We start from the raw sequence: 25,066 nt of genomic DNA, 5'->3' as shown, positions 1-25,066 counted from the left end.
TTATAACTCATATATGTTTTGTTTAAATTTATACAAAAATACACAATGCAGTAGAGTTTCACCCCAGCATATCAGCCAGGAAATAATTACATATTTTTTTGTTTCTCTCTTTTTTTGGCACCGACTGATTTTCTGCCTGGAGCCATTCAAAACCTCCCAGTGAAGTACAATGCATGTGGTCACTGCAGCTCGGAAGCACTGTTCAGAATGCAGATGACCCCTCTCTGCTCTTGTCTCTCAGAACATGGAGTGCACTGTCAGAAAGCAGGGGGCCGTCCTCGCGAGTGCAGTGCATCAGCCTCAGTTATTGCCAGTCCTCCGACACACATAATGGACATTGTCACCGACTTTGACGGACATGGGAGACTGTCTGCAGATTCCAAAGCCTTGAGAAGCTGAGCACATCTTGTGTGTTTAGTCTTCTTATTCTCCTTCTTCCTTTTCTTCTTCTTCTTATTCTTCTTCTTCCTCTTCTTCTTCTTCTTCACAGTTTAAACCTGTTGCAGTTCATATGCTTTAACAGATTATGTAGAAACAACAAAAAAAAAGAAAACTGTTGATGGTTTTGTGTGTATGTGTTTGTTGTTTGATATGTGTGCATGAGTGTGTGGCTATCCTGACATGCCCAGTTCTTAAGATAGAAGCCATAATGTATGAACGGCTTATTTTGGTGCAGATCTGTGGAAAAATACGAGAATTTTGAGTCTACATTGCGACAGTTAGTTTTTTCTGAAGGTTATTCAAGAAATCCATTTTTTTTCAAACACAGTAAACAACACTTTCCATACACCAAGCATTTTCAGAGATAGTCATGGTGAGCTATGTTCATGGGTTCTATATGTGTTTGCGCTGAACACCAATGTTTTATTACCTTGCTTTTTTTGTACGTCTACTCAATTTTGCAAAGTAAATGTACACCAGCAGAAAAATAAAAACGGTTCCCAATGGCAGATCTCTCAAATATATAGCTAAATAATCTGGAAACGAGTTGCTATTATAAATCAAGTACACCAAATGCAGAGGTTGTGTTTAGCAATCGGTGGACATCTACCGCGGTTGTTGTCTGTGATTGTTCCAATGTGCAGCAGTGTTTTGAGGAGAATCCAATGGGAAAAGACTACAAGGGCCTTTACCGTTTTGGACCGCCAGGAAACATTGAGAGGCTTTGACAGTTCCACATGGAGCCAATCTAACCATTCAAATAAGGCACAAAACCACAAAACGCTTGGACAAGGTGCAACGCAACAACGCAGACAGGTTTCACAAAGGATAAAATGTTAAAATCCCCATGATTTACGCTGCGCACACTCGACTCTCTAGTAATTCATTTGACAAACACTGTTCCTCTGCATGTGGCAAAACTTAGAACATATTAACCTCTGTGTTTCAGCCAAGGGTCTTGAGAAGTCATTTCCCATAAACACACAACACAAAATAAAGAACGGTTCCCCTTTCCGTTTCCAGACCCATAATGGATCTCAGATCAGGTCTCGTAACATGCAGCCCTGCCAGGGTCTACTGTGCCTGATTCCAGTGGAATCTAGTATCTCTCTGGACCCCACACACTCCCTAATTGCTGGGCTTCATGGTTTCAAATGTGAGATGCAGACTGAACAGTGCAGATGCCTTGTTGAGAACTCTTTTTTCGATTTGCCCTTAGCATACATTTAGCCTGTAGCCAGCAACCATTTATTTTGTTTTTCATTTCACATCTGCACTAAATAAGGCCTTTTCTCATACGTATAATGTTTATATACTGTGGCAAAGATTCAGGAGTGATTTGGGGAATTTTTCAACGCATTACAACATACAAATTTCCGGGAATACGTGCCATGTGAGGTGGGTGTTAAAGCACATCAAATTATATATGAAGTATCTGTCCACTAGCAGTTGTGTGAGAGTCTGTGTACATTTTATGGTGCATGATTTCATTCTGCAAAATTGGAACTAAACAAAAGGTAGGTCTGGAGAGAAACAGGAGGAAGCATGGGGAAGAACATGGAGTGTGAACAAAGCAATCTCAGCCAGTGTATGGGATTTGTTTTGGAATAAACTATTTTTCTCATCGGTCATCTAGCCTGTCATCTTTTGCTCTGATGCGCCGATTTGTTTCCTTTAAGAAACGATTATTTTCATATATGTCCCTTTCCCATATACATAAAAGGTTTTGATGTACACATTTATTTTAGTTAATTTTCTTTATAGATAAAAAACACCTTTTGTATTTCTGCTCTTTGAGAGGGTCACGGCGTAGCGTGAGAATGAAAGGTCGTCCTTTGAAACCGTTGGGAACATTCCCCTGAACCTCGTCAGGGGCACGCGGTCATCGCCCCTCCTTTTTTTACAATTCAAATCATTATCAAAGCAGCACATTTTGTGTGGGTTCTCTCTCTATATAATCCAGTCCTATAACCCAATGACCCAAGTCCTACAATGACAAACACATCACGCCATACATGGAAATGTCTCTGGTAATGTAACGTTTGGGGCTTAGAATATCACAATTGCTTATAATTCATATCATTATGTATTTGTTTTATACATAACAAGAAACAATTTATAGATGCATACGTTGTCCTGTAAATGCACACGTAGACAGATTCCTGATTAGCAGAGGCGGCTTTTGAAAACCTTGCCCGTTGTCATATCCGTAGCAGCAATACGATGTTGCTGGAAATAAATAAATACATTACACAACCGTATGGGTACTTGGCTGATCCAGATACACTGCAAATACATCTTTGAACTACAATGTTCTAATCTTTAACATGACGTCCTCTGGGGGACCCACGACGGGGTGAGGGTATTGGTGGGGTGGGGGGGTGGATATCCAGGAGTGGTGATACTTAACAGGAAGGGGGACCAGAGGTAGAATTCATGCCTCATGAAAGAAATATGCAACAGTCAGAGCGTTGTGCAGACGGGATGTGCTCTGGAGGCAACGTTTGTGTTCTTGTCCTGTTGTTTTGATCCAAAGAGGTCTTGATACAGCAGGTGGAGGTCAACGATTTTTTTTTTTTTTGCAGAGGACACAAAAAAAATGAAACCGGGGGGGTTGTTGAAGGATGTCACACGCCAACGAAACAACAGAAAAAACGAAAAACAAAAGAGGAATCCTTTCTGCAAAATTGGTATGGTCTTTTGAGCATGACTGGGTTAGTGTGTAGTCTTACAAGAAAGGCAAGCTTGTTCCAACGTTAGCAGGCATGATTTAACCAGGAGAAGAAAAAAAAAAGCTGGGAAAATAGCGGTGCCATTGTCACTTTTCAGAGAGCGGTCGACGGGGAGGAAGCGAACGCAGACGGTTGACCCATGGAGCTGACGCCCAGGAATTCAGCCCTTCGTCGTCCGTGCGGCCCTCATCTTCCTCCAACAACAAGAGAATCAAGTCAAAACCTATCGGAGGATGGAGCAGAAGCCAAGAACAACAGCCTCTTAGATCATCGTGTCAACGGCAATCTGAGATCTGTGGGTGTGAAGGTGTGAAGTAATGTCTCACCACTGCCACTGGTGAAGACTTGTAAATCCTCGGATTACACCGTTTCAATGACATTCAGCTTGCTTCTGTCATGAGAAACAGGGAAAGTGTTAAATACTTCAGAATAGAGAAACAGGTGGATTTTCATGGGGTTTTCTGAGGATAGATGGAAGAAGCAAGGGCACTGAAATTAATTGTGTGTGTGTGGGTGTAGGTGCAAATTTCACGTAAGCATGTGAGGAATGCGGAGACATATTAGAATCCAGTGTAGGAGGAAATCGCATACTTTTCTGCTATTTCGCCATCTAACTGATGAGTGGTCTCTTGTGTCCCTGTGAAGAGGCCTCCATCTTCATTATTCTGCTCCACATCGTCCCGCTTTTTTCTTGATCTGACCTAAATTTCAGGAGCGATCACAATTCCCAATGAGACCAACAGACAACACAAAGAAAAAAACAAAACGGAAAAAAAGAAACAAGCACTGAAAAACCTGATTGTGTCTCTAAGATGTCTCAGGAAGTTTCAGTTTCAGCTAGAGGTCAAGGTTCAGCTCACCTTCCACACGATCAGGAATACAATGGCCGTCAGGGGAATGAAGAGGAGCGAGAGAAGGCTTCGTTCCACAACTTCTGGCAGGAACCTCAGCGTGTCGTTCCCTGTGTAGATAGCACATCACAACATCATGAGTCTCTGCTGAGTGCAATGCAGTCGTCTGTCGTCTCTGGCATCCAAGCATACTTTTATCAAGAACAGCAAGTCAATCCATCCTCAGGCTATCCACACGTTATACTAACATTAGTTTTTGTCTCGGTGGCAACTTAAAAATGTAAGCGCGGTCTCTCTTGTGATCATAACATTTAAATATCACAAATTGTTAACTTTTACCTTTTGAAGACACATTTATAAGTATATTTAATGTAGGAAATTGTACATAATTGCCTAATATACTGTATATATACACTTTTATATACACTTTTACTTAACTTTACTTTACTTTAAAAGGAAAGTCAGAGCTGACATTGGAAAAAGTATTTTGTCATAGATAAATAAAGTTAAATATAGTTATAAACCTAGAGTCATTCAAGTGACCACCGCATGGAGGGCATGAAGTCAAGCCGGACTAGAACTAGAGGAATTCAATCCAGCCGACAACCACAAGAAAACAACGTACAAAACACACTTGGGTTGACGTACTCAACAGACTTGCTTTGTCAGAGTCCCTTTAACATTTCAAGAGTAACTGGTTTTAAATAAATGTCTTGTTTCGACAGGCTTTGCATCAGTTTAGCTTTGCGCTCCGACTGTGACACCTGGTCGGTGGCTCAGTTTTAACTGATCAATTGAATCCAGTTTTTTAATCAATTGAATCCAGTTTTTTTAGCTAAGCACTTTGTGACATTGGTTAAAAAAGGTTGCTAGATAAATAGGGTTTATTTTATTTTATTTATTTTTTTGCTATTATTCTTGCTATTAATGTTATAACTAAAGGAAGATAATCCGGTGCTTACATGACTTGCAGTCCTTGGAGGTGAGATCGCAGTCACCTTTAGTATTGAACGAAGCGCTCGATTCTGGAAGGCAAGAGAGAGAACCCAGAGCGAATGAGACGTTGTTCCAAAACCGACACAAGCGGACCAATAAACAAGCAGCCAATCAATCGGTCAACCGTAAAAAAAATATCAAAAAGGGGGTGGAGTGTTTACTCAGCCAAGGATGAAAACTGACCTTTGTGGGGGATGCCACAGAAGTCACCTCACTGTCTCCTATACCCCCCTTCCCCTCTTCCCCCCCCCCCTCACATAAAAGATGTGATGTGAATGCAGGGGGCTGAAGAAAAGCGCAGTGCTTGGGAAGATTGGGAGATTGCGGGGTAATCAACACGTATACAACCGCTCTGGTTGAGTTCCTTTCTTCCTTTCAGTCCGCGCTACCTCAGGACATCTCCCTTTGGTGCCGTGACTCAGCCAGGCCAACAAAAGCACCATCCAAGCACCATGCCGTTTCAGGGCCATTGTCTTGCAAAGTTCTTGTCAAAGAAAAGAAAATGGCCACCTTGTTGGACAACAAAGCATTAAAACCCGGTCCTCTAGAGAGCTGCTCTAAAAAAAAAAAAAAGGGACAGAACCAGGGCCTTTTTTAGTGGGCCTGCCACATTCGCAGTCGGTTCTCAAAGCTTAAGCGTTGGAGACCCGAGGGTTGTGAGTTTGAATCCCTAGGAAGAGCTCAGTACAGGGGCCCTAACTTTGGTAGCGTCATGAGTAATGAGGCTAGCCGGAGAAATGGGAGCTGATACCGTGAGAAATAAGAATGACGTCCTCGGAAAAATAAAACAGAATACGTCAGATAGAACAAAAGAATAAAAGTCAATAAATCAGCTCTAATAGACGGAGGGAATGAGCAGATAAAAGTGAGGATGAGAGCCAGGAGGAGGGTGTGTGAGCATTCACCTGTAGCGTATAGTGTGGTCGTCTCCTGTGCTACGCTGGGACAGGGCGGAGGGTCACAGTCGGCTGAATCGTCTGGGAACTGAGCCTCCATGAGGAAGTCCTTCACAAAGTTAAAGTATCGCGCAGTCGGCCACTTCTCTTTCCTGTAGTGGCACTCAAAGTCATACATCGTCATCTCCTGTGGAAGGGACAAACACATGGGTTTGGTCAGTTGACATGGCGACAAACGTGAAATGTACGTTTGGCTACCCTAAACATGAATTGTACAACAAACAGTCAGTATGGCACAGACTACTGTACTCATAATGATACGTAATGTATGATCTATTAGTATCTGTAAACCAGGCCTATTAACTGACTCACTATTAACTAAATACTAAGATAAATACAATGCAATAATTATTTCAATGACAGGGAAGCAATGTGGAGTTATGTATTATTTGAATGTCTATCATTCGTGGTATAGATTTAATATAGACCATACGGTGCTGTGGTTTTGGGAGAATGTTTCGATTCATGTTGCCCTGGTTTATTGTATGAAACCAAGCACTTTACTGTGGGTTTACAGGGACTCCATGAACGTAAATAAACAGGCAGTTAACAGTTCCATAATACTGAGAGGTAATTGTTTAGACTTACCACAGACCCCATCTTGAGACGCACCTCTTGTAGCATTTGTATAAAAATGCTGATATCTTTTCTGTTTGATGAAATGTTCCCAAATTTATGTGATAACTCTTTCAAACTGTCCTCCAAATAATACACATTTAAAGTAGCCCAACACATTCCGGCCTACAAGAGAAGGAGGATACAAGAGATCATTAATATCCAATATAATGTAGTTATATAGATGCAATATAGTTTGAGGTCACGTTCAAGAGCCATTCATGTTAATGTGGCTGTGTACACTATCGTTCGCTGCAAACCAGCCATTCACCCTCACCTCTTCTCTTGGAACGAAATGTACAGGAATCTTGTAATCTTTAGGAATATTTTCTCTCTGAAAGAAAATTTAGAAAATTGAAGAAAGAAAAGTCAATAAGATGAACATAAGGAGGGGGTCGGCTTACAACCGAGGGGGGGTCGGCTTACAGTTCGAACTAGCAACCGAAAGGTCGCTAGTTCGATCCCTAGCTGATCCCTAGCTGAATGTTGATGTGTCCCTGAGCAAGACACTTAACCCTAACTACTCCTGACGAGCTGGCGGTCGCCTTGCATGGTTGACTCTGCCGTCGGTGTGTCAATGTGTGTATTAACCGATGTATGTCGCTTTGGGTAAAAGCGTCTGCTAAATGCCCTAATTGTAATTGTAATAAGGCGTGACTTTGTATTTGTTAATCAAATTATATCATTATGTAACACAGTTTATACTTTTATGCTTGACGGAATTATGTGATTATAAGAACACAGGGCGCAAGATAAATACAGAGAGAGTGAGAGAGAGAGAGAGAGAGAGAGAGAGAGGGAGAGAGAGAGAGAGAGAGAGAGAGAGAGAGAGAGAGAGAGAGAGAGAGAGAGAGAGAGAGAGAGAGAGAGAGGTATGACTGGCCTTTTGTTGCCACATTAATTAAGAAAAGAAATGGCCTGACTGCATGAGGGCAGAATGATCACAAAAAATAGCAAGACAGAGATACTGACAGATCGACAGAATGACAGACAGTTGAGACGGATAAACAGACGGCGAGACAACACTGGCAGACAGACAGAGGGACAGATGGGCAGACAGACAGACAGACGGACAAATAGAGGGACAGATCGACGGACGGACACACAGACATTCACTCAGAAAGACAGTCAGATATACAGACTTCTGGCCGAGCAAACCAGTCAAACAGGGCGTTCGGTGACTGTCTCTCACCAGAACAGCCAGTCGGTCGATGTCATCTGTCACAGGGTTGACGTCAAATTCACTTGAATAAACTCCAAGCGTGATGCACAGCAGTATGTGGACATAGGCGCGTATCCAAATCTGTAGAGCGAGAGGAAGACAAACACTTAATAATTGTCACATGGTCACATTCAACATTCTGAGGCAACACGAGCCTAGCGGGAGACTTTATCTAAACTGCCATCTCAGACAGTTACACAGGCCTTGACTTGTTTCCAAACATTATTTTTACTATTTGTTTAACTGGTGTTAAATTATTGCATTATAATGAAACGGCCATAATTTGCCAGAAGCCAAAAGGCAAAAATGACTGATAAAAGAGGTGTTAAAAAAAAACACAGAACCCCGACAAAAATCACAATGTTTGTTAATGAAAACCACCAAACTAAGCATTGATAAACCCCAATCCCAGTTAGACAATATAAACATTAAACTATTACAGTAAATTATACACTTTTTTTTGTTTGTTTCGAACAGTAATTGGTTTTGTATTTCAATGCTCAGCTTGAGTTCAGACAGGAAAAGAGTTATGTATGATGTATATATATATATATATATATATATATATATATATATATATATATATATATATATATATATGTATAATTGAGCATTTATTTTACAATTCATTCATTCATACACACCATTCATTCATACACTCTGTTACTCCTTCTCAACCTCAGTCGGAATCCTTTAAGCAGCACAACATTGAATGATCCAAAGAATCAACAACAGGGTCCCAGAAGTGAGTCTTTTTATCTGAGGAAAGCCCCTGGCCCAAGGGGTGGATTTGCAGGCAGGCCTGGGATCAAACGTGTTACGTATTTTAAGCACATAAGCTGCCCCCACATAGCCACAAGGGGAGCAGGACCAACATATAAGCTGCAATAACTACTCCAGCCACAGATGGCAGCACCTTTAGACAGGTGAGGAAGCCGGAGCCAATACGTCACATAGGCCACGCCTATTTCACATAGGCCACGCCTATCTGACCACTCCTCATCTGAGCGGGAGTCAGATGAGGTCAGAAGACAATCTTACAGCCCCCCGGGGCTGTAAGATAGCTCTGCGGTATTTCTCCCCACGTGTGTTAAATACAATTCCCTCCTTTTGCTTCATAGTAACCATACCGAAATACTTGAACAAATAAAGTGAGTTAAAAGCGACCCGGATTGAACTACTTTCTTCAAGAACACGACAAACGACTCGGCGGCAGGCTCCCCAACATCTCAGCAGGGGCTTTAATGCCTGTTGTTGCTCATATTTTGCTCATATGATGATCACAGCGTTGGATCCAGGGGATCTCTGGTCCTATTATGTGCCAGACGAATGTGCTTCTTTAAGCCCTCGCTGCGAAAGATTCCCAGCGCATCGTTCTCTGATTTATCCCAAGAAGGGTCAGGTTTTCCACTTTTGCTCAAGGCTGAACGTGTTTCCTTCAATACATGAGAGAGAGAGAGAGAGACAGAGAGAGAGAGAGAGAGAGAGACACACACACGCACACACACACACAGAGAGAGACACACACACACACACACACACACATAGGAGAGAGAGTTTCATTGCCAAAACACAACACGGTGAGTCAACTGTTCACAATCCCTTTCCAGGCATATTACACATGTATCAGTATCCCACGGAAACCATATCGGTGGGAGCGAGGGGTGAAGCACCCTCTCTCGGGCCCAGGATGCTGAGATGAAACTGATTTGAATTTGTATAATTTTTTTCTTTCCTTTCATGTGACATACTAAACACAGGAAAATGCATAAAAAGTAGACGAGATCCAACGCTCAAATAGGTGTTTATTGTTTGAAGGACTTCAGAAAAAAAAGCCTTTTCAAAGGGAACCCTCCATCACTATAAATAATCCCAAAGCAAGAATTGAAGTCTGCGTCGGCGAGGCTGGATCGTTGCAGAACTGTCGACCTCAGCACCAAACCGGCTGCTACCGAACCGCGTTCCACGGAGACCTCTCATAGGTGGAATAGTCCGTGGACGAGCGACGCGTTACGTTCTGGAGGACAGCTCAGGCTGCGCCGAGCCGGCGCGTGGGTGGCTCGCTCGCTTATTTGGAATCTTTAACTACCGTCAAACACGGGGATAAATTACCCGGGCCGCTGCATAATAGCACTGTAACATGATATGAATACACGCGTTCTTTCAAATATTTGACACGCACACACACGCACACGCACACACGAACACACACACAAACGTAGCCTAAAGACAACTTCGCACGCGCGCGCACACACACACACACACACACACAAACGTAGCCTACAGACAACTACACACACACACACACACACACACACAAACGCAGACACACAGGCATACAAACACCGTTTTCGTGAAGGTTTTATGCGTTGGTCTTAAAGGTTATATATTGAGGATTCTCACTGCTTTAAGCCCAAAGGCCGGACAGGGAATTGAAGAAGACGTTGATGGAGGCCAGATGCGTCTAAAATAGACGCCAAATACATCTGGCTTTGAAAAGAGGCATGCTGGTGTGTCTAGTCTCGAAAGCAACGTTGTGCTTAGCATGCAACAAGCCTTGCTCGAGGTGTGCATTAATTCTTTATTTATTACTGGCAGTTGCAATTGTTTCAGGTGTGGCAACCGCTCGCTTTACCCTCTATGGCTATAACCGGAAAGTGAAATTCAAACTGAACAGAACCAAACCAACTGTAATATCATGTTGATTCTTTCCTCAATCTCCGATAGATCTCCATTTTTTTCAGATCAAAGTGTCCGCCTATCATTTGTAACACCGACCCAATAGGCCTATGATCTGTGCACAATATCCTGTTGACAGCATTCACCAAATGAATAGTCGGTTTAAAATAGCCCTGCGCCTAATCCGTCTCACATTGTGTGGGAACGCAGCCATTGCTGGGAAATCGAGCGAAAAACAACCGGCCCTCGGAGGCTTGCGGTTCGGTTAAAGTGTTCTCAAAGTCCTCTCGAGATCCCACTCACACACTAAAGCTGAGATGTAACAGCGGGGGTTCAGTTATTATACTGAGGTTCCCTCAACGCAAGAAGCGTTCCAACTTCTGGCCAACTTCCTCCACTATCTTCTGCGTAGTATTGATTTAATCCGCTATATTTATATAGCTACTTTATATAGATACAGAGTAGGCTGTAAAGCCTACTCAGTATTCACCACCATACCGTTGGGGAAACAAATGAATCATTTATAAAGTTTAGAATCCCTCAGCCATCCACACCACAGATTCTCGGGCCGAAGAAAGACGGAGGTAGAGCAAATTGCTCATGTTGTTTACTAATGGTGTATGGTATTCATGTTTTCTATACGGTACATTTTATACAAACAAAAGTTGTCTAAGTTTGTCTATCTATGTCCCACTATGTTCACCACTGTGTGTGCGTGTGTGCGTGTGCGTGTGTGTGTGCGTGCGTGTGTGTGTGCGTGCGTGCGTGCTCCTTGCACTCTGCTTGTTTGTTTGCCCTGGAGTTGAAGTGAAGTTCTGTTCCAGTTGGAGCCCACCAGCTCATGAGCCGACGAGAGGTCATGGATCTTCACACTTCTGTTAAGAAACATAAACCGTCTCTGGCTCATCCATCCTCAGAAGCACTCCCTGATGACCTCTTCCAGAACCTCATCCATCCCCCTCCTTCCCCAGCACACACACAAGAACACACACAGACACACACACACACACACACGCACACGCACAGGCACAAGCGCACACACACACACACACACACACACACACACACACACACACACACACACACACACACACACACATGCTACAGGCATCCCCCCCTGTTCTTTTTTTATGGAATAATATTGTTGAGGAAGTTGTGTCCAGGGATGTACAAACATCAGAAAGGCACACACACACACGCACACACACACACACACAGATTCAACAGTGATTTCTGGACCTGACTGAGTGGCTTCTGTGATCTCTGTCCTGAGATCACAGTCCTCGTATAGAGCAGGGGTCTCTCTCCTGCGCAGCAAGATGAGGGGCTGACTGAAAGCCATATGTGTGGCTTTTAGTCAGCCCCTCTGTGCTTTATTGGACAGCTTTATTGGACCTCAAAGTACACAGCCACCGCAGGCTTCCTGCTTCATAGCGTTGTCTGTGGCCATCTCCGTTGGTTGCCAGGTTATCCCCAGGCCAATAATGGTCATAATGTTATCATTTGGGAGCACCGGAGCGAATTTGCGTTTCATCAATGACCCCATAGTTCGCCAGTCAGAAACTCAAGCCGAACTCTGATACATGAGGGGCTGTCTATTCCCGTTGAGGTGTTACACGCCCACCGTTGTGGTCCGATATTGATGTTTACATCCAGAATCACACGTCAGCATTCAAACTAAGAAAAGATCTTGAGGAAATTCCCTCCTTCCTCCCTAGGGTGGCTGCAGAATAATGTCATAATTTCCTGCCTTGGATAACTGTGAACAACAGTGAACGACGTTGGGAAAGCATCTATGAACAAATTGTTGTATTCATATAGGACACACAAACTAAATATTTGTGAAAAAAACAGTTAACCTGCACTGCCTATGGTTAATGAACCTTTAGTGTACTTAATTAAGATGGCTGGGAACAGTTCCTCACAACCATGGTCTAAACACACACACACACACACACACACACACAAACACAAGCTACACACATACTCACAGGCAGGATCAAGAATGGTGGCTACTATGTAGGGCAGTGCGAGGTCTGTCCAAATATTTGAGGTCTATTTCAAAGAGATGCGTATGATTTGACACAGAAGCACAAAATTCCTCTCTTGAAATGGGCCTCAATCAGTGGACTACAAGCCGTAACACATACTTTAGGGAAAAACTGCCGTTTCTTTTCAAGCTGAACATTTTTTTTGACAGCTGAGGTCAACGCCTATGCATGTTTATGTTGAGTGACAACTGAACTTAAATGCACTTACACCATGCTTTTGGATGTAACCGAAGCATCAAGACAGCCAATCTATCATTACTGCCTATACTATACCACATACATAAAGCTAGCGTGCTGGTTTCGCATTAGCGATTGCAGGTGTGTAACTATGGTGTGCAGCTTGGTGTGTAACTGCCCAAAGTATAGTTCCGCAATGCAAGATGCAGGTTATAAAATACAGATGGGCTAGTCAACCTTCAGCCCTTACTTCAACTCTTGAATACACTGTCGTGCCCTGGAGCAAGGCTGTCCTTCACCCCTATTGGCTGATAGGGGCAGCCTCTTACTGCTCTTGCAGTCTGACTAATGTGCGCCGGAGGTTGAAGGCTGAATGCTAGAGATTGATTATTGCTCCACTGTACGGACCGTCTCGTCCAATGTTGCATTTTCTTGTTAGAAGTTCATCTTTTTTTTGTGGTATTATTCTTGTCCAACAGACCTGCTTGAGTTTGCAAACATTTGAGAAAATCACATTTACACATGGCCCCAATGATTGTAATTTATATGCAATGGGATTTAAACAATGGTGAACACACGGGCCCCAAATCTAAAATAAATCCTCATGGGGGCAATAGGACATCTGGTGTATTCAGAGATCATACGAATTTTGGATGTGCCGTTAAGTTAGCCAATATGATCTTTCCAAGACATAAGACTTTGGTCCATATAATAAACACTGGATAAAATGAAATCAGATGACGGCTTAAAGCAAAGTGGAAACATAAAGTGAAGCATTGTGATCTTGTTTGGCCGTTTCCCTTGCTTCTGTGGTAGGTAGTTATCTATGTGGTAAGCAGCAGCCACCCATAAAGTCAGGAAAGCTCCACAAACGAGCTGTTTCTTTAGACTTAGGGTTAGGGTTAGGGTTAGTACCACATAATCACGTGGTCGTCGTGGTGATGTCTCTGCGATCTCGCTCGGCTTGTGGTGCTCGACGCATGTTTGTTCTGGCAGTTCGGATGTGCGGTGTGGCGTTAGACACGGGGCTGAGACCTGCCGGTACGTGGGGCCGTCCCCCGTCTGCGATGTGCTCCGCCGGCGGCCGCATCGTGCCGCTGAACCGATGGCTCGGAGAAAACAATGTTTTTCCACGGTCACGCAGACTAGGGTTGCTCGATCATGGAGAAAAATATAATCACGATTGTTTTCTGCCAATATTGAAATCACGATTATTCAAACGATTATTTTTGAGTTTGATAACATGATTTATTTATTCAGCATGTCTCTCCCAAAAAACACTTTGTAACTGAGAACTTGAAATTTTGCCTTAAAACAATACACGAAATGGTCAAAAAGAAAATATTCAAACCTAAAATAGTGTACAGAGATGTATCCAGCTGTTCGTTTTTGATTGTTTGACACTAAAATTGAAATCGAGATCAAAATTCGATTAAACGCCCAGCCCTACAGAGAGTAATGCGACCTTGACCGACAGGCCACTCAAACACTTATTGAACATGCAAAATAATTTGCGCATTAGCACGAATGAAAAGAGGATCTGCAGGAGACGGGGGGGGGGGGTTGGCGGTTCAAATTGGTTCATCTCCAATTGGTATTGAAATCGACAACAGGTTTCCCTTTCACGGTTCTCCCTACTTCGGTGTCTTAACAATGTAACGCGCGGGAATGGATCGTCTTCCCCCGAGCGATAGACAACCGCGCGAGGGGGGGGTCGAGTCGAAGCAGGAAGAGGAAGCCATTACGCCGCGGTGAGATCAGGGAAGAGACTGCGGGCCGCTTTCTGTGCGTCCGAATCGAATTAGCATCTGAAAACGCTCCCAAGGAATCAGGTGCACTTAGAGGGAACAAGTTCAGTATAACAAAATTAACCCGTAGCTAACGGCAGGGGGGAAGGGCGTCACGGACCATTGATCCAGACCGTGTGGAATCAAAGCAGTACTTGGCGGCTATAGCAAGAAGCACTTAAAGTCATTAAGGTCTGAACTAGCTCCGGCACGGGGGGGGGATTTCCAACATAAAACGTTAGATTATGACCCTTAATACACTTTCCAGCTCTGTTGATTCCAATGAAACTATACAAGAGAATAAACCTGTATTTAAAGGGTTAGGGCGTCAATGAAATGAGGAGTGGTTCTTTATAGCTAGGGTGGGCAATTGTTTTAGTCATATTTGTTGGAAATATATTTTCCTCCCGAGAGCATTCATTAATAAATTAATTAATTGAATTAATTAATTCAAATGCTCTGACAAAACATTAGAGAATCTGGTATATGTGGCTGTCCAAGGGCTTTGATAAGCCTGTTCAATGGTTTGATTTGGCCCGAATAAAATGATTGGATGGCCTACCTGCCTGTCTACCTACCTACCAGCCTACCTGCACGCACTATTTAATAACTGTTTAGTCATCGTTTCCTATGTTGTAATACTCTACTTGTTATAGGCCTACTTTAACCAGACCAACCGTCCCGTCAACTGCATGCTGGGAGACTCTCTACTAAGAGTTATCTATTCAACGTCACTTACCAAATAAGGTAGTACGAATGACACATAACAGCAACCGTGAATATTCGGGTAAACATTTTGTCTCAGAGTCTAAAGTGTCACAGCGAAGAGATGGCCATTAAAGACCATTTCTACCTCCAGATGCACCTTCATCCAATATCTGGCACCATCAAATGTTCAAATGATGATCGATTTACGTAAGTTATGTTTCTGTTTGACCCTCAAATCTTGTTTGTTTCCAACCTTTCACTTAAATTAGATTAACACAATTAACCAATTAATAACACTAATATACTAAATCTAAATGAGCCCATTCATCTATCTAGAGAGCAGGTCCTCTTCCACTGGACCCTGTTTCTAACTTGTTTGCTATGGCCAATAGTTTTACTGCCTAATAAATCACAACCCAGTCTCACGGAAATACGTGACACTGTCACGTCATTTAATCTATTCATTATCGATCTGGGACACGTAATTTAAATTTTTCGTGCCAAAAGCACAAATTTCTAACAATATGACAGCTTTTGGCCACCCGTTTTTACTTTCACCTTTGATTCTGGGAAATTGTGTCAATTCACGGGTATATTTAATGCAGGTGCGCTGCTCTGTAGGCAAACCGCGACAGAAAAAAAGAATGAGTGACTCATTTAGAATGAGTTTGGAATTTGTGCTTTTGGCACATGTGTCACATATTTCCAGCAAGGAACATAACTTGACACTTTGCTACACAATGCTGCTCCTAGCTTAACCTTTTACTTGATCTCCTTCTATAATATAGATGTCTTTTGTATTTTTCGATTCCCTTCTCGAATCTTTGCCATGAGGAAATGACAGATAACGTGTAATCAGCACATTCCTTCTCTTTCATTCTTTCCAATGAATCCATCAAGGAAAGATCACACACATTAATAACACGTGTGAGGAAAGTTGAGTTAAACAAGCTGGTGTGCCAAAACAAGTTTCCTGGTTCACTAAGGGTAGAACCCAGTAGACGAGACACCTGAGATGAAAGTTTTTTACAGTGTGACTAGCTAAAGCTGGGTACACACATTTTTAAAATTTAGAAAACGTGAGAGGCCACACACCTAACGATAGATTAAGATACATTTAATTGTTTTGGTAGTTTAGTGTGTGTAAGGAAATAATTTGGCAACACTGCACACCACACACTAACAGATTCCAAGCACAATGGGCTTCCGTTGAATTCAATTTAAGACTTTGAATAGATTGAATGTGGTTATTTCTATGCATTGGTCCATGTCCTTGAACATGGGTTAGAAGTCCACACTGTCGTCTTATAAACAGTACATTCGTACAACCGTCTCAAGTCCACTTACAACAATCCCATTGAGGGACGCCTGATCATCGGCTTAACCCTTTCCCTAACGGCTGGAATTTCCAAAATAAAGACTTGTTGTAGTAAAAACAAAGGTCTGAGTGTGGTAGTGAGGGAATCGAATGCATCTTCCACACCCTGCTGGGTTTAGGATAGTCAGGGTAGTCAACTTTGCAGCGTTTTCCCTTGAGTTACATGGAAGTTCAGATGTGTGGGACAGCACCCATGACAGGGTTAGGGTGAGGGGTAGGGTCAGCCACAAGTTCAAGTATCACTTTGTTTACGTTATATATTCGATGTATAATATCATTATTCATGTCTTCCACTTCCTTTGTTCTATAAAGATTCTATCTATCTTGCATACAATACATATATAGAAAGTTATAGCAACGCAAAAAACATTGTGCACAATTCCACATCATTGCCACTTCCATCATTGGAGTATTAACAGAGAAACTGTTCTCCATATCCTAACAAATTAAACAAGGATTAAGGTGTCTGAAATCCGTAGGCTTCTCCAAATCAAGAGCCTTACAAACACAACACACGCTGAGGGAAGCTCATTGGCTCAAGTTTACCCCCCGAAACGGGGGACAAGCCATGGACGCCCAAGACGCAGAAAGATGAGCTGGATCTGTAAGTGTTTTGACAGGCCTACTTTCCTTTTTTTAAGTGTTGAATACGTTCTGCCCACACAAACACAGACACATGGCCCTCACGCATGAATCACACTGCAATTTGTCGCCTGTCGCGCGCCTCCGAAATGTTAAAGCTCTGCAGGGAGAGTGCACACGGAAAGTGAGGGTCAACCGCAGTGTTGGGGCCAAATAGCGGCTCAATAAATGCCATGGCCGGCCGAGCACTGTCTGTGAACTACAATAAAACGTTGTCAACAACGCCCGCTCAGGAAACAGCCCATCCACACATGGTCGAGTACTTGTAGCCGACAGAACCAATCCTGTGTCTTGTCTCAGACAAGCCAGCTTGACTTGACGGAAAGACAGCAGAAGTTGAGGACAGAGAGGAGTTGATTCCTAGTGTTGCACACACACAAACAAACGTGGATGAACATAGACACACTCTCGCCACCTGCTTTTTGCTACTATGTGATGCAGTTCTTTTGGGGGGGGGGGGTTTCCCGACCAAATTGGGTTCAGAATAGTGAGGGCAGAGATCACAGCGAAGACTATTTGACTGATAATTGTATTGATGACTGAGATAGCATTAACATTGTCACTGTGAATATGCCATTTGATCTTGTTATGCGGACTACAGATGACAAATTGTGAGCCACTGCAAAAATGTCCCATAACACACACACAAACACATAAACAGTTCATGCAGCACATCGGCCAATGTACTTGAACATCGTTCAGAAGACTACACTGTTGTTATACAAACATTCATACAACCATTGTTTTCTTCCAACAATCCCTTTGAGTAACACCTAATCATTTCCAAAATAAAGGCTTGTTTCTGTAAAAAACAAAGGTTTAAGTGTGGTGGTGGGGAAATCGAATGCATTATTCACACCTTGATTGGTTTAGGACTTATTGGGAGTCAGCTGTGCAGCGTTTTCCCTTGGATTATCCGATGTATGGGACAGCACCCATTACCAGCTGAAGCATTTGCATGATGACTCTCAGCACCATCTATTATTTTTTCTATAAATATAATTACTATAGGAAGAAGATACCATAAATAACCTTTTAAGGTAATTTGTGAGAAACGTCATCGGTTTTTCTAAATAAACTACACATGTTACAATCGTACCCTTAATTGATATTTAAAAAAAGCCATGTACACACACACACACACACACACACACACACACACACACACACACAGTTGCTGGATAAGCCGCTGAATGTGCATGTAGTTTAAGTAGCTTCTCTGACGAAGCTTGCTCAAGGTTGATGTGGATTAAGTAGCTTTACGGACCAAGCTAGCGACAAATAATCCAATCCAATCACCTCACTATTAACTTCAACGAGTCTAACTTTGTCAGCGTTTGTTCCCTGGTGATCCACATATCCTCCATAGAAAGGAGCACATATTTTATAAAAGGGTTTTGTTCTCCATCGAAATGTTGGTGAAAACTAGGCATACCAGTATTTGATGTGCTAGTAGGCTATGCTTACAGTACGTGCCAATTTGGCTCTTTTTGAAGAAGAGGAAGAAAAAGAAGAAGATGAGACTTATCTGATATCTGGATTCCAGCATCTGCAAGCTGTCCAAAACCATTAATTCTTGCATCAGCAGATAAACACTCCAGAACCATATTATGGCTAGATAGAAGCCATCATCTCTGTCCTAGAAGATGATACAATAACTATAATAACTTGCTTAACAAATCACCAGTCAAACTTACTTCAAGTCCACTGTCAAACAGCTCAACGACAATACACAAATCAAACAATTTCTTGTCTACAGAAATTTCTAGATATGAGACAGTTGGCTAAAGTTTTTTAAATTGAACATTCATAAGTCATTCATGATAATCATAATGATCTCAAACCAAAGCCAGATATGTCAGTATTGTCCCAGGGCTACTGAGGAATGCAATACAGTTAGTTCAAATAATGATTTAAAAAGGGTACCTTTTTGTTAATAACTGTGTTTATGCTCAGCACCCGGCTTAATTACTCGTTAGTCAGTTGTTTAATGGATAACTTTCCCAGACTGATTTTTCCTTCTTATGAACTCAATTGTTAACTTCTCATTAAACTCAACCGTTTCCCTGTCCTCTTATGTCCATAATATGACAATCTTCCCAGAAAACTTGGATCAGGCCATGACGTGGTACGAGATTAAATAACCAAAACATGCAAAAAAATTTCCAAAAATAAACTGGACAGCAATGTGATACGATTTCCATTTGGTCACAAGACACACAAGATAAGGGATTTGTCATGAGAAACCAAAACAAGAACAATCACGCTGCATAGAATGATTCGATTTGGCTGTTAAATAAGCAAAGAAAATAGTTGTTTGTCGTTTAATTTGTTTGTAATGTCCTCAAGTATCACTTTGTTTACATATTCCATTCATCAAATATGTATAAATGGAATATTTTCACTTCCATACTTCTATATAGATTCTATATATGTTTAATTTATTGTATACAATATTTACAAAAATTAATCATAGAATAGTAAAAAAACATTGTAAACATATTCACACAATCGATACAGTAAAACTCTAACAGGTACATCAAAATCCTGGTAATGATTGATCGCAGAATTGACACAGTTTGAATGATAGAAATCTATTACGCAGGTATAGTGCTACATGGAAGCAAAACTGCATGTTTATTACCTCGATATGCATCAACAACAGTGATTGACACAACAATGTCAAGGTTATAATACTTAACATTCTGTTTATCACTAAAAATGGATTAAAAGTCTCGGGTTTGGACAGAGAATAAAACCTTTAGGCTTCTTAGAATCAACAAGCCACACTAATACAACATGCGCATAAAAGAAGCTCATTGGAAACACGACCCATGGTTAGAAGGTCCCACGGCACAAGAAAGTGGGTGGTATCTATAAACGTTAAGGCAGCTAATGTGGATTCTTACAGGTAACACATGGGGCTACTTTTTCTCTTGAATAAGTGACGGTTTTGGCTTTTGTTTGTCGAACAACTTTCTACCAAACACACCAAAATATGCCCCAATGCCACATGGCTGGCTGGGGTCCAGATGAGCATCTGACTGCAATTTCCACTCGAACGTTGTCCTTCACATGATGTCCCCCTCCTTTTCCTGCTCCTTTGATACGTGAGGATGACCCCGACTGCAATAAATTGATCAAATTGTGCATGTCATTAGAAGACGATTTATTTTTATACACATGGCGCCACTCCGCTTGCAAGGATCCTTTGGGGCTTGCGTGTCCGGCTGAAATGCCTTCCAGGTTGGGGGCTGGTTAGCGGTGTGTTTGTGCAAGAGGGGTCGCAGAAGGCAGGCTGTGTTTTTCACGCAGTCACTCTAAATGTGCACAATGTGATCCAGCTATGTGGGACTACAGACGGTAAATCGTACCCCCAAACACAAACGCAAATGATTTCAAACACACACACACACACACACACACACACACACACAGACACACACACACACACACACACACACACAAACACATACAACTACAAAGGAAAATCACAGTTGTTTTTCTAACAGACTTTCTGACAAACCAGTTTAGATGTCATGGACATTATAAATCGATCATCTTGACTTGACCCAGCTTGAGTGAGCTCTGAAAGTGTTATTCATTAATGGTGAGTCATCTCACTAGCTACCGCACTAGCTACTGAAATCCTTATCGGTACCGTAGTTTCATTGAGAGCTCCTGTGTAGTAAAATAATAAGATACCGGGGTGGCCCAAGGCTTTCAGACATGCCCGCCCTGCTTTGTAAATGAGATAAACTGACATTTGCATAAAGTGTTTGGCGAATGACACGTTACACATGAAAGGATAATCTGCGTCAGTGGCACGGCTCCACTTCCTCCGCCCAGCGTATGTGTGACGTGCGAAGACATATTGCCAGCCTAATGCAATAACCATCTGACACAATGAGCATTTGATGCTCAAAGCTGCCATGATGATGAGATGGTATTACCAGGGAGCCCACACATCAATGTATGGGCTATGGAGAGAAAGAGAGAGAGAGAGAGAGAGAGAGAGAGAGAGAGAGAGAGAGAGCGAGAGTAAATATAAAATGATGGGTTGTTATAATTTCGACTGATTGTGTCACTTTGGGCATTCCATCATACGTTTTCCATTGATGTTTTGTGTACCGACTCTATCTGGCCAGTGGGTGACATTATTATTCAACCCTATTACTGCATTTGTAGTCAGACACCACTGTATAAGATCATGCCCTTTCCACCTGGATTAACTGATTGAGATTGATTTGAAACCCAACTCATTGACACGTAAGCAATGTTTTTCTACATGTATAGCTCTGTTCCCATTGCTACCATCATTGCTACCAGCAATGGCAGCAGCGCCACTCAATTAACTGGACTTGATGAACCAAAGCGGTCGGCCGCCTGGGGAGAAATGGCTTTCTGATTGTGATCGATGGTGATCTCCCTGATCGCACACATTCTTTCAACAGGAACCTCGCAGTAATCCTGTCTTGCACAAACCATGTTTACAAGCGGATTCAAAACACTGCCAGGAAACATGAATCAGTAGCCTACAACACGAGTGTGTGTGTGTGTGTGTGTGTGTGTGTGTGTGTGTGTGAGTGAGCGAGTGCGTGCGTGCGTGCGTGTGCGTTTGTGTGTGTGTGCGCACGTGTGTATGGGGTTGTAATTGATCAAATCAAAACACAAAAAGACGAACGCACAGTCGAATGCCATCCAATGACACATTATCTGCTCAGCGTTGTACTTCTACTGGTTCCAATCTGTCCTGCCTTTGCAGGACACATGATTACGGCACCGTCAATGGTTATACGGCCACCCGGGTGATCATAACGTGATCATAATCATGTCACATAGGCCTACAGATATGACGGTGGGTATTAAAGTGAATAAAAGCAGGCTGTGAGGGAGAGACGTTGTCCATTCAATTTTTACTCGCAGTAAGGGAGAATCCTCCCTCTCAAATGGACATGTCTTAAATATCCTGCTTCTCTACTCCGACGAATTCCATTAAATTCAGAGCTAGATAGGAATCGACGATTCAAACGTTGGATACTGGCTCTTGCTCACTCTCTCTCCCTCCTTTGCCCTCTCATTACGTGCACTCACACACTAACATTAATCAATACATTATAGTGTTAAAGAAGACGCACACGCACGCGCGCACACACGCACACGCACACACACACACACACACAAACCTCTCTCGCACACGCACAAACACGCACGCACACAGACTCACACACACGCACACACAAACACACACCTACCTCAATGTCGTGAATAGTAGCGCTATCTACTGGTATGCGCCAGTAAGTCTGAGCAGGACGCGCAAATAACCGAAGAACCCCGTACCCGTGTGTGCGTGTGTGCGTGTGTGTGTGTGTGTTTTGTGTGCGTGTGTGTGTCTAGCCACGTATATCTCCCCCCTGTTTTTTTATACATTATTTAGGCTATATATATATATATATTTATATATATATATAAATATACACTCCACTTGGCTATGTGGATGGCGTGGTGGTAGAAACTGGACACCCTTTCGGGAGCAATGTAATTGAGATGCGCGCTCGGTCGTGTTAGGCGCCGTCCCGTGATTGGATGTGTGAAGTCAATAAATCATTCCCAGGTCTTGTCTCGCGCTCTATCTGTTGTTGTAGGCGTCATTATCGCAAAACGTCAAAAAACAACAAGCAAACAGAAAACCCGACTCCCCGCGGCCCGAAGAGTAGTCCTACTGTGCAGTCCTGCTTCAAAGACGTTTAATTTGACAGCATTTCTTAAATGCAATATATGGGCTTTCAAGGAGGGAAAACAATTGTTTCAAATAATAAATGTGATCCTCATGAATAGTTGATTGGGAATTAAAGGCTATAATTATCCTACCCCTAATCGTTCCGCAATGATAGAAGAGACTTCAATAGATCGGCAACATAAAATAAGTTGGCATATTTTAAACGTTGAAGGAAAAATGGCTGATGGGAGACAATTAAAAAAAATAGGCCAAAATTCATTTGTAAAATATGAATGCAGGAAAATATAAAATAAGAATACGGGCTTGCTAGGATATTGTCATATAGGTCATGAAGTTTGAGCTGATTCATTACCACGACGCGATGTGATCTTTGCGCTTTAAGCCAAACGGTCTTGTCACACAGAAAAGTGTTCCTCACTTCAGATCCGAGGCGTATACGATACGTGGGGGCAGGCGATGCACCAGGCATCACAAGTTCACAACCCACGTCCCCACAAACACGTCGAAAGCCGCCGATAATCCTGAAAAGGCTGAGAGAGAGGTCGGTACACCATGCCCCGTTTACGCAGCGTTTTTGTTGAAGTACAAACCACACAGCAGAGGATGCTTGTTCCTATATGATGTTTTCCTCCAATGTGAGGCAGTAGAATGATATGGATCCTTCTATCGGATAGCAGGGAAAGTGGCTCCCACTTGTAGGCTATGGCTTATACGTTTTCATCAGACATGAACAGCAGTCCATGTAGTCCATATCAGTGTTTAGGACCAATGCTCAAAGACGAACGCTCCCCCATTCAATTCCACTTCAAAGCGCGTATATTGTCGTATAAACACTTACAATCCAACAACACACAGACACACACACGTAGATCAACGGCCGTCCACAACAGACAAGACCGCTGCTGCTGCTGCTACAGGAGAGAGCAAAAGGTAGAGAGTTAAGTGTTAATCCTCACGGTCGTTCACTTACTTTTGACTTCTTCATATGGAACGGGAGGAGTAAATCCACAGTATGCGAAAGCCTATTTTATTTTACTTCTACGGTGAGGAAAGAGGCTCTCGTCATCCCGCGTGCACATATCCAACGCCTAAATTAGTAATCCGAGCAGAAAAAAAAATCACCCCGAAATGTTTTTTGCAACTGCTGGCTACTGCTGATGGTTATCCGGAGACCGTGGGCTATACAGCTATTAACATTGGATTCTTGCGCACACACACACATACACACATGCGCACACACCGCACTCACCACCACGTCTGGAGACGCAATGAAACACAGGTCAGCGCGAAGAAGTTTGAGATGCGTTTTAGGACGGCCCTTTATTTGAGTGCGTAACGAGCTGCTTGAAGTGCCGCCCTCTTCGAGCTCTTCCTGCAGCCGCCTACCCTGTATCACTGACAGCATCAGCGACCGGCTGCTCCAACCTCATTGTCTTTTGCATTCTGTTTGGATTGAAGCTCTAGCTCTTGTTTCAAAAGTGTGCAAGTGTCCTCTGGCACTGACCCGGACCCGCACAAAAATAAGGTTTCCTTTCGCTTTTTTTTAAAAAAAAAATCCCTTTCCTTTTATTTTTTTTATTCTTCTGTTCTTTCTATCGCTTGCCCAGGCTGAACAGCGCTTTCCTTGAATCATTTGCCAAATATGCAAGGTGTGTCACGGAATATGGACTATGGAATGACTTCCATGCAGTACAGTAGAAATTGGGCCTTAAACACGTGGTCTTTCATGTAGGTCTAAAACTCTTAATATCTCAGAAGGTAGTGCTTTATATTTTATATATGTATTCATGTCAAGTCACACATCCTTCTTTTCACTATAAATATAAGTGTCATGCACTTACTTTGTTATTTTCCCCATTGGCAAAGGGACTTTGCATTACTCGTACACATTTCTGCGTGAGTGAACAATCACTTACTTTCAATAAAGGTAACTCACCCGACACATTCCATACGATTTAATATGAAAAAAATCAGTTTCAAAGTAAATTCCCTGCGTTCTACTACAAGGCTGGGTGTACTAGAATGCGGTCAGGGTGTGAATAACAAAATACAGGCATTCAATTCTTCTTTTTTTTTTTTTACAAAATAAAA

The 25,066-nt window shown here is 42.5% G+C and overlaps 1 protein-coding gene across 2 annotated transcripts; it reads right to left on the bottom strand.

Annotated features, from left to right (window-relative positions):
- On the bottom strand, window positions 1–24,241 carry kitlga (kit ligand a). Of its 2 annotated transcripts, none has more exons than XM_079743723.1 (10): window positions 23,946–24,241; window positions 7,784–7,894; window positions 6,869–6,925; window positions 6,565–6,717; window positions 5,926–6,103; window positions 4,987–5,049; window positions 4,034–4,134; window positions 3,765–3,874; window positions 3,500–3,564; window positions 1–3,396 (listed from the first exon to the last, which is right to left on the bottom strand). In XM_079743723.1, the coding sequence occupies exons 1-9, from the start codon at window positions 23,958–23,960 to the stop codon at window positions 3,534–3,536; spliced, it is 819 nt and encodes a 272-aa protein (XP_079599849.1). In that variant the 5' UTR covers window positions 23,961–24,241; the 3' UTR covers window positions 1–3,396; window positions 3,500–3,533. The 2 variants fall into 2 exon arrangements, with proteins under 2 accessions (XP_079599849.1, XP_079599850.1); XM_079743724.1 differs by having other exon boundaries at window positions 1–3,367.
- Between the last annotated feature and the right edge of the window lie 825 nt (window positions 24,242–25,066).

Source organism: Pollachius pollachius, assembly GCF_949987615.1.
Source record: "Pollachius pollachius genome assembly, chromosome: 9".
NCBI lineage: Eukaryota > Metazoa > Chordata > Actinopteri > Gadiformes > Gadidae > Pollachius > Pollachius pollachius.
Note: the sequence above shows the minus strand (reverse complement) of the source record. Positions and strands in the feature narration are given on the sequence as shown.

Coding starts and splice junctions, on each gene's coding strand:
- kitlga (XM_079743723.1), bottom strand. Junction 6,718..6,868: donor ATTTCGTTCCAAGAGAAGAG/GTGAGGGTGAAT, acceptor CTTCTCTTGTAG/GCCGGAATGTGTTGGGCTAC. Junction 3,565..3,764: donor GATGGCGAAATAGCAGAAAA/GTATGCGATTTC, acceptor TTCTCATGACAG/AAGCAAGCTGAATGTCATTG.